The 10,450-nt window shown below is 38.9% G+C and overlaps 1 protein-coding gene across 1 annotated transcript in view; it reads left to right on the top strand.

Moving 5' to 3' along the window:
* The first annotated feature begins 1,348 nt into the window (after positions 1-1,348).
* The window catches only part of LOC132815213 (regulator of G-protein signaling 20-like), a 99,218-nt gene continuing 90,116 nt past the window's right edge, over positions 1,349-10,450 (top strand). The window contains exon 1 of the mRNA XM_060824027.1: positions 1,349-1,494. Coding sequence (XP_060680010.1) covers positions 1,349-1,494 — 146 coding nt within the window. The remainder of the gene's footprint in view (positions 1,495-10,450) is intronic.

Raw genomic sequence — 10,450 nt, 5'->3', positions numbered from 1 at the left:
AGAGGTGGTTTGGTAGATTTTGTTATAATTTAGAAGAATGACAGGAAGTCAAATTGAGGTAAATGATATGTTAAAGGGGATTGACGCAGTAGACTGAGAAAGGATGTTTCCTCATGTGGGGCAATCTAGAATGAGAGGTTTAGGATAAAGGGTAGCAGATTTAAAATGGAGATAAGGAGAAATTACTTCTCTCAAAGGACTGTGAATGTGTGGAATTCACTACCGCAGAGCATGGTGAATGCTGGAACATTAAGTCAATTTAAGGAAAAGATGGACATTTTGAATCAGAAATGGTTTGAAGAGTTATGAAGAGCAGGCAGGAGGTGGAGTTGGGGCCAAAATGAAATCAGCTATGATCATATCAAGTGGCAGAACAAGTTTGAGGAGCTGAATTGCCTACTCCTGATCCTTGTTCTTAATGCCTGAAATAAACGGGTTGACTTATAAAGAATGAAAAGTCAGGCCGAGCTTGTTTTCATTGGAGTTTTAAAAAGCAAGACATGATTGGATAAGACACTGAATGATCTTGTCAAGGTGTAAATGGAAACACTTCTTCTTGTGAGTGAATCCAAACTAGGGGACACTTTTAAAATTAGGAGTCCCCTTTTTAGTACAGTGATGAGGTGAATTTTTTTCTTTCAGAATGTTATGCGACTTTCAAGCTCTCTACTTCAGAAGATGGTGAGGCTTTATTTTTAAAGCAGAGGTAGTTGGGTGTAGATGGGATGTTGAGTTCAGAACTCAAACAGTATTGAATGGCAGAGCAGGTTTGAAAGGCTGAGCTTCTCCTAATTTAAATGTTCGTATGCATGTTTATGAGATTCTAGCTTGTCAGTCCAAAAGGAGAAACCATCACCATTGTCCTTGGATTTTGATTATGGTTTCAAACAGTTAATTGCTCAATATCATTTTCAGGTTCACTTGTGCTGCTTCCTGAAGGCAAATAATATGAATGTTTGATCACCTTAATAGGTTTGTCAACATAAAGGAAGAAAGTTATAATAAAAAGTGTCAAATACTTCAAACTCATTTAAAGAGAGATGTGTTTACAAAAACAATTTAAATCGAGACAGATTACTGCTTTAAATTTAAAATAGTGTTTTTGCTAGTGATTAAGAACTAGACATTACAAAAGAAAACCATTATAGTAAAGTTATCAGGAGCAGCACTCTGAAAGCTAAAGCTTCTACATAAACCTGTTGGATTATAATCTGGTGTTGTGTGATTTTTAACTTTGTATACCCCAGTCCAACACTGGCATCTCCAATTCAAAAACAGTCATGGCTTAGTGGTGTTCATCTGGACTGCTTTCATTCTTTAAAGCAGTTTCTTGTTTTCTCCATAGCCCATGGGATCAGAGCGGATGGAGATGCGTAAGCGTCAGACATTGGTGCAACAGGAGATGCCGGGCTCTGCACAACCACAGCAGGGTGATGGGAACCGTGGCTCCAATGCCTGCTGTTTTTGCTGGTGCTGCTGCTGCAGCTGCTCATGGTACGTCTTTCAATCTATTATCCCCGAACTCTGGAGAATGACTGGAAGGTAAATGTTAGCACAAATAATCTATACTCACATGACTAAGCATCAGCTATCAGACTTTCCCAGAAACTAGCGCTTAAACAAAATGTGCGTAATTTTTAAATTCAAAACCATTTCACATTTTATTAATCTGTGAGGAAATAGATAGATTACAACACAGACCAATGGGAACTTATTCGTCAAACTCCCAAGAGCCAATCAAAAAGCAAAATGCAGATAATGTTAACAGGGAGTCCCCTATCTACAAACTTTCAACTAATGTGTAAATGCAATCCCATACAAGGATTTAATTTTTAAGATCTGAAGTATGAATATTTCCTATAATTAAGAATGGCTATTTTATATTGACCTGCATTGTACAGTATTCAAATTTGTGAACAAACCAATTCCAAAATGGACTCAAGAACGGAACCTGTTTGCAACCTAGGGCTGCCTATTCATTTCATTCAAGCAGTTTGCCACCGCAAATTATACAAAACTTCTATAATTTGCATTAATTTTTTTTCTTAATCCACCAAAAGATCAAATCAGATTGCTAATATCTTTAGTTCCCGGCATGGTTTAACACAGCAAACAATGAAGTATAGGCTGGGAAAGCAGTGTGGAATATGCGTATATACTAATAACACACTATTCCAAATCATTAAACCACCCACCTCCCTAATTTCCTATGGGCTAGAGATAGTGAAAATATCTCAATTGCTAAAAAGAGAATAAACCTCTCTCTCAAGGATGGATACTGTCATTTACCAGCTCAGATTGAAGTAATTGTGATCCCTGGCCCTCAACAAAACCAATGTCTGGGAATGAGTTCAGGTTCATCCTATCAGTGTCAGAGGCTAACAGAGAGTCAGAAATACCCTATAATATCTGCAATTCATTCAGCCTGCAATGAGATATGTACTTTTGAGAAGATTAAAGCAGGTTTTCGTCCACATGGACCAGAGCCTGGCCCAAGGCAGAAGACTGGACTATTTCAGAATATTATGGCCCTGCAAACCTCCATTCCCACTTAGAAACCTTCTAAAGTTTCAGCTTAATGTGTTCTTTCTTTACTGCCTTCAGCATGTCAGATTAAAAATCACTATGCCTTCATTTAAGGCAGCATGATGTGATGAAATGTTAAGACTTTAGCAAATATCCTGAGGAACATTAACTGTCACATTGTGCAAAGAGGAGAATGTTATGTTTAATTCTGCCCTCTGACTCCTACATGCCAATCATTTACAGATCCATATCACAAGGTTACATATAATCGGTATCCTTTCTAAGTGTTTAAAGTGATGGATGGGATACCATTTAAAGTTGGCTGCTTTGTCCTGGATGGTGTTGAGCTTCTTGAATGCATTTGGAGTTACACTCATCCATCTGAGTTAAGAACATTCCTCATTTGTGTCTTACAAGTGGTGGGTTGAAAAGTGCGCTGCTGGAAAAGCACAACCAGTCAGGCAGCATCTGAGAAGCAAGAGAGACACGTTTTGAGCATAAGCTCTTCATCAGAAATGTTCCTCGGATGTTGCCTGACCAGCTGTGCTTTTCCAGCACCATCCTTTTCGACTCTAATCTCCAGCATCTGCAGTCCTCACTTTCTCCTTTTAAAGATGGTGCACAATTTTGGGGATTAAGGGGGTGAGTTACGTGCCACAGAATTCCCAGCTTCTAACCAGCCTTTGTAGCCACAGTACCATGTTGTGGATATCTGCAATAGTAATGGCATTGAATGTCTGGGGAAGGTGGTGACATTTTCTCTTGATGGTCATTGACTGGCATTTGTATGGCACAGAGGATACTAGCCTCCTATTAAGCCCAAACCCGAATGTTGTCCAGGTCTGGTTGCATAAGGACATAGACTGTTCAAAATCTAAGGAGTTGCAAATGTACTGAACAGTCCTTTATAATCACTTGTATGGAATTTTAGCAATTTCTGGGAGTCCATTTAGACAACATTCATAGCTAGCTATATGCTTACAAATTCAATGGAATTAGTGAGACATGGCAAACTCTTCACAAATCCTTACTGACTCATTATGACATGTTTACATATGTTCAACTGTTCAGTAACTGTTTTTGTCAATAAGCTGCAACAATTTTCCACAATTTAAGTAAGACTGTGAGTTCTGAATTAATTTCCTGCCTTAATTATGGAGGTGCATTTGCATTTTAACTGAATGGAACAACACATGAATCTAGAGAATTTTGAAAAGCATACATCTACAGCTTTGTAACCTTTGTTTGTTTATTCTTTCATGGGATGTGATTTGGAAAGCATTTGTTGCCCATTCCTAATTTTCCATTAGGGGATGTGGCAAGCACCTTCTTGACACTACAGCCCTTAAGGTGTCGGTACACCCACAGTGCTGTTGGGAAGGGAACCCTAGCATTTTGATCCAGTCCCAGTGAAGGTACAGTGATATTGGTTAAAATTGCAATAATGATTAGGTTGGATGGAACCCACAGGTTTGGTGCTCAAGATTGATGCTTTGCAATGTCCTATTGGAGGCTTGATTAGTCGTAGTCGTATATCTTGTAGTTGGTGCACACTGCTTCACTGTGTGTCACTGGTAGAGGGAGTAAATGTTTCAGATGATGGATTTAAAGTTGGCTGCTTTGTCCTGGCTGGTGTTGAGCTTCTTGAATGCATTTAGAGTTACTCTCATTCAGCTGAGTTAAGAACATTCCATCACATTACTCATATGTGTCTTATAAATGATGCACAATTTTGGGGAGTAAGGAAGTAAGTTATGTGCCGCAGAATTCCCAGCTTCTGACCAACTCTTGTAGTAAATTACCATGTTGTTATAGTGGAGGGGGGGAGGTGGGTGGGGGGGGGTTCTGCAATTGTAATGCCATTGAATATCAAGATAAAGTGCTAAGATTTTCTCTTGATGGTTATTGACTGGCATTTGTATGGCACAAAGGTCACTTGCCACCTATTAAGTCCAGATCTGAATGCTTACCAGGTCTTGTTGCATGAGGACATAGACTGTTCAAAACCTGAGGAGCTGCAAATGTGCTGAACAGTTTGCAATCACCCTACAAATGAATGTCCCACTTCTGACCTTATGATTGAAGCAAGGTTATTGATGAAGCAACTGAAGATAGTTGGGTCAAGACACTACCTTGAGGAACACCTCAATAACAAGAGGGCAGAATGTTAAGGTGAACAGCAGGAGGTTAAGAGGGGATTTGAAGAATTTTTTCACTCAGGGTGAAGGGAATCTGGAAAGGAATGCCTTCAAGGGCAATAGAGGTGAGAAACTTAACCTATAAAAAAAAATTACGGAAGGTTGGAAAGTGGGAGGAGTGTAGTTAGGTCAGCACAGACCCGATGTGCAGAAGGGCTCCTCAATGCTGCATGATACTATGACTACATGACACTATGATCTGCCATGTTGTCCTGGGAGGTGAAATGTAGGAGCAACAAGTCCATAGACTCATGGATGACTAGGAATATTCAGAACCAGATTAACAAGGGAAAGAGAGACATATAACAATTGCAAAAGGAGCAAAACAGCAGAGGCCTTAGAGGAGTATAGAAAGTGCTGGGGATAACCCAAGGAAGCAATTTGAAGAGCAAAGAAGGGAGGTGAGAAATTGCTGACGGGCAAGAGTAGGGAGAATCCCAAGATATTCCACAAATATATCAAGGGGAAGAGAATAACAATGGAAAAAATAGGGCCCATTCGTGACCCAAGGGACAATCCGTGCAGAAGGCCAGATGAAAATGATAGAATGTTAAATGAGTACTTAAAATCTGCCTTTACTTTGGAGAAAGAGGATGCAGGTACAAAATTTGAGAAGATAAACTGTGAAGTTTGTAGATTGATGTAAGAAATGCAAAGGTAATGGAGGCTTAGGTGGTTTTCAAAGGAGACAAATCCCCAGATGCAGATAAGTTGTATCCCAAGCTGTTGTGGGAGACGAGGGAGGAAATAACAGGGGCCCTGACCCAAACTTTATAAATTGTTTCTGGTCTCAAGGGAGATGCCAGAAAACTGGAAAATGTGAATGTGATTCCACTTTACAAAAGGATTGGTAGCGAAAAGCCAGAGGAGAATAGACCAATTAGTCTCATATCAGTGGTAAGGAAATTGCTGAAGAAAATAATGAAAAAAAAATTAATCTCCATTAAAAGGGCCATGATTTGATCGGGGTAGTCAGCAGAGGGAGGTCATGCCTACCACATTTGGTGGAAGTTTTGAGGAGGTGGCCAAGTATGTGGATGAGGGTAAGGCAGTAGATGTAATTTATATGGATCTCAGCAAAGCTTTTGATGAGGGTGAGAATAATAGGAGCCATTGTCTCTGGCCTCAAGGGAGGTGCCAGCTAATGTGATTTGATTGAACAAAAAAGGTGGTAAAGATAGGCCAGGGAACATTAGACCACTAAGTCTCACATCAGTAGTAGGGATGTGGTAGTCCCACATGGAAAACTGATAAAGAAAATAAAACCTATGGCATCCAGAGTAACAGGCAAGGTGGATCCAAAGTTGATTCAGTGATAGGAGACAAAGTGTAATGGTAGAAGGCTGTTTGTGTGACTGGAGCTTGGTGTACAGTGGTATTCCATAAAAATCAAAGCTAATCCCTTATTGTTTGTGATGTTCATGAATAATATAGATGAGAATGTGGGGGAATGATAAATAAGCTTGTAGATGAATAAGCTTAGGTTACAGGAAAATATAAATGGTTCAGTCAGATGGGCAGATCATGAGCAGATCATTGGCAAATGGAAGTTAATCCTGATGAATGTGAGGTGATGCACATCGGAAGAAGTAACACTTCAAGAGGGGTACAGATTTATGGCTGAAGTACCTCTTCTGTACAGTATGATTCTATGACTACTCCTGTACTCAAATCAGTTTACACTAAAGGTTAACATTCCATTAGCCTTCAGTAGTTTGTTACACGTACATGTTAACCTTTAGTGACCTATTGACACAAGGCCCTTTGCAATTCTACAATTTCCAACCTCTTGCTATTTAAAAAAAAACTACACATCTGTTCTTCTACCAAAGTGGATAACCTCACACTTTTTTACATTAAATTCCATTTGCCATTGTCAGATAAGTTTAATAGGAAGAACAGTTGGCGCCAGATTAATGAACGTAGCAGGACTGGTGGTCTGAAGTGTATTTATTTTAATGCAGGGAGTAAAACAGGTAAGGTAACTGAATTTAGAGCCTAGAACTGTGCACGGAACTATGATGTTATCACTATTACAGAAACCTGGTTGAGAAGAAGGCAGGACTGGAAACTCAATGTTCAAGGATTTACATGTTTCAAGTGTGATATAGAGGGATATAAAGTGGATGGGTGAGTTGCAAAACTGATTAAGGAGAATGTCACAGGTGTATGAAGAGAATACATTTTGAAAGGCTCATCCAGAAAGCCCATATAGGTAGAATTCAGGAATAAGACAGATGCAATCACTATATGGTGTTATACTGTAAGATAGAGATAGAGAAACAGATATGTAAGCAGGTCATGGAAAGATGTAAAAATAACAGGTATGGGTAATTTTAACTTACCCAATATTGTTTGAGAGGCTGAGGTGAGACAGAATTTATTAGGTGCAACTGGGAGAATGTCTTGAAACAATATGTAGATAATCCAACAGGGAAGACCATAACTCATAGGAGTGGAAGTAAGGCCATTCAGCACATCAAGTGCACTCTGCCATTTAATCATGGCTGATTGGTGCTTCAATTCCACTTACCAGTGCTCTTCCCATAGCCCTTAATTCCTTGCGAGGGGCTGTACTAGAACATGTATTGAGGAATGAGCCTGGTCAAGTATCAAAGTTTAAATGGGGATTGCTTTGGAACAATGATCATAATTCCGTATGTTTTAAGATAGTTATGGATAAGGGTAAGTCTGGTCCTTAGTTGAAAGTGCTAAATTGAGGCAAGTTTAATCACAATGATATTAGGCGAGAACTGGACAAAATTAGATTGAGGGAGCTGGTTGAAGGATATCCATATTTGACATTTCTCAGAGGTCAGGATAAGCATGTTTCTGTGAGGATGCAAGGTTTGGGAACCCTGGATAGCAAGATACTGAAAGTTTAGATAAGAAGAAAAGGGAAGCTCATGTCAGGTTTAGGAAACTGAAATCAGACTAGGACCTTGAGGAATGTAAAGGAAGCAGAAAAGAAATTAAACAAGGTATAGGAGGGTTAAAGGGACCATGAAATATTCTTGACAAGTAGGATTGAGGAGAATCCCAAGGCATTTATATATAAATTAAGGGAAATGAGGGAAGCTAGGGAAAGGATAGGTCCACTGAAGGATAAAAGAGGGAATTTATATGTGGAACCAGAGATAATGGGTGAAGTCTTCAATGAGTAGTTCACATCAGTATTCACCAAGGAGAAAGACATGGATAATGGTAATATAAGGGAGTGGTATGTTGAAATTCTATGGCATGTCAATTTTAAGAAGGAGGAGGTTTTTCCAAAGCAGTGGAATAGTTAGGTCCCCAGAAGCAGATGGGAGGGATGAGATTGCTGGGGCTTTGACAAAGATCTGTGTATCCTCTTTAACAACAAGCAAGGTTCCAGAAGACTAGAGGATAGCCAATATAGTTCCTTTGTTTAAGAAGGGCAACAGAGATAACCCAGGAAATAGGCCATTTAGGCTTATATCAGTGGTCAGAAAATTATTAGAGAAGGTTCTTAGGGACAGGATTACTCTCACTGGAAAAGAATGGACTTATTAGGGATACTTGGCATGGCTTTGTGTGGGGCATGTTTCATTTCAAAAATTTGATGAAGTGACAAAGATGATTGATGAGGGTAGGGCAGTAGATGTTGTCAACATGGACTTTACTAAAGCATTTGACAAGGTCCCTCACGGTAGGCAGGTCCAGAACATTAAATCAAATGCACAGTGAGTTTGTAAGTTGGGTACAAAATTGGCTTGGTCTTGGAGGACCAGGGACAGGTGGGGTGGATGTTTCTTTTGCCTGATTGAAAGTCGGTGACCAGTGGTGTTCTGCAAGGATCAGTGTGGCATCTCTGTTGTTTGTAATTTATAAAAATGATTTGGATGGAAATGTCAATTGTCTGATTAGTAAATTTGCAGACAACATAAAATTGATGGAGTTGTGGATAGTGAGGAAGGTTGTCAAGGTAAACAACTGGATATAGATCTGTTGGAAAGTTGGGCGGAGAAAAGGCAGATAGAGTTTAATCCTGACAAGTGTAAAATTATGCATTTTGGGAATTCAAATGCAAGAGGAAATTATACAGTAAATGGCAGGACCCTTCGGAGTATTGATAAACAAAGGGATCTTGAGGTGCAAATCCATAGTTCCCTGAAAGTGACAACACAAGTAGATAAATTTGGATTGTTTTTGTTCGAGCATTGGAGGCTGAAGGATAACCTGATGGAAGCATATAAAGACATGGATAGGGTGGATAGTCAAAGCCTTTTTCCCCAGGACAGAAATGTCAAATAATAATTGACAGAGATTTAAGGTGAGAGGGATCATTTGCAGACCATTTTCAGGACCATTTCCATTTGCAGACAAATGGGATTAGTTTAGAATGGCACCATAGTCTGCACAGAAGAGTTTGTTCCCATGCTGTACTGTTCAATGTTCTTGCCCAATTGCTAAGCATGTTCAAATTCTGCTGAAAATATTTTACATCTTCCTCAAAAAATGCTATTGCTTAGCTTGTGTCATCTACAAATTTAGACATATTACATTTGGTCCCCACACTAAATTATTGATATATATTGTGAACAGCTGGAGCCCAAGTATTGATCCTTGCAATACTCGATAGTCACAGCCTGCCAGAATGAGGATGACCCAGTTATTCCCACTGACTGTTAGCAAATATTTAATCCATTCTGATTCAAGGTGTTTTAATATTGCTAATCAATCTTTGTATGCAACCATATCAAAAACTTGCTAAAAATCCAAATATCCTGCCATCATTATGAATTCTGTTGGCAGCATCCTCAAAAAACTCCAAAACTATGCCAAATACAATTTTCCATTTTAAAAATCCATCTGACTATGCCCAATTAGATTATTTTTATCCAAGTGTCTTTCTTTCACATCTTTTATGTCAGATTGTAGCATTTGATATAAAAGCTGATAGGTCTATAACTCCCTGATTTTTGCATTGCTCCTCTTTTAAATAATGCGTGACACTTTCCAGCTTCAAATCTACAGGAATCATTCTAGATCCTGTGAAAATTTGGAAGATGATTGTCAATGCATTGAGTATCTCTTCAGCCATCTCCTTCAGTATTTTGGGGTGTAGATCGTCAGGTATCTGGAACTAATCAGCTATCAGCTCCATAATACCAATTTCTTTCAACTCCTCATTCTCCCTAGTCACTTGAATCTCTAATTTTGTGAGTTTATTACTTTCTCGGACCGCATTTTAAAACATCTTTTAATATTATATATTCCTTACCTTCTTTGTCAACCAAGATTGCCTGAGACATTTTCACATTTTTCATGTTGAAGGAATGAATTGTTGCTCTCAGCCATGTAATAGTTATTTAGGATTGTCCATTACCTATGTACAGTCATGTCTTTTAATGTATTTTCTCAATCCAGCTCAGCCAACTTGTCTTATGCTTTCGATAATTTCCCTTATTCACATTTAAAACTTTGCCTCAGATTAAACCATCACTATCAATTGTAATGAATTGAATTGAATTGATTGTCACATGTATCAAGGCACAGTGAAAAGCTTGTCTTGCGAGCAATACAGGCAGATCACATAGTTATGTAGCATAGATAAGTAGATAATAGGTAAATAGTGGCAAAAACAAAAACACAGGTACAGGTGGGTGTTAAGAGTTTGAGAGTCCATTCAGTATGTGAACAACAGCAGGATAGAAACTGTTATGAAACCGGCTGGTGCATGTGTTCAGGTTTCTGTACCTTCT

The sequence above is a fragment of the Hemiscyllium ocellatum genome, chromosome 4 (assembly GCF_020745735.1).
Source record: "Hemiscyllium ocellatum isolate sHemOce1 chromosome 4, sHemOce1.pat.X.cur, whole genome shotgun sequence".
Taxonomy (NCBI): Eukaryota; Metazoa; Chordata; class Chondrichthyes; order Orectolobiformes; family Hemiscylliidae; genus Hemiscyllium; species Hemiscyllium ocellatum.
Note: the sequence above shows the minus strand (reverse complement) of the source record. Positions and strands in the feature narration are given on the sequence as shown.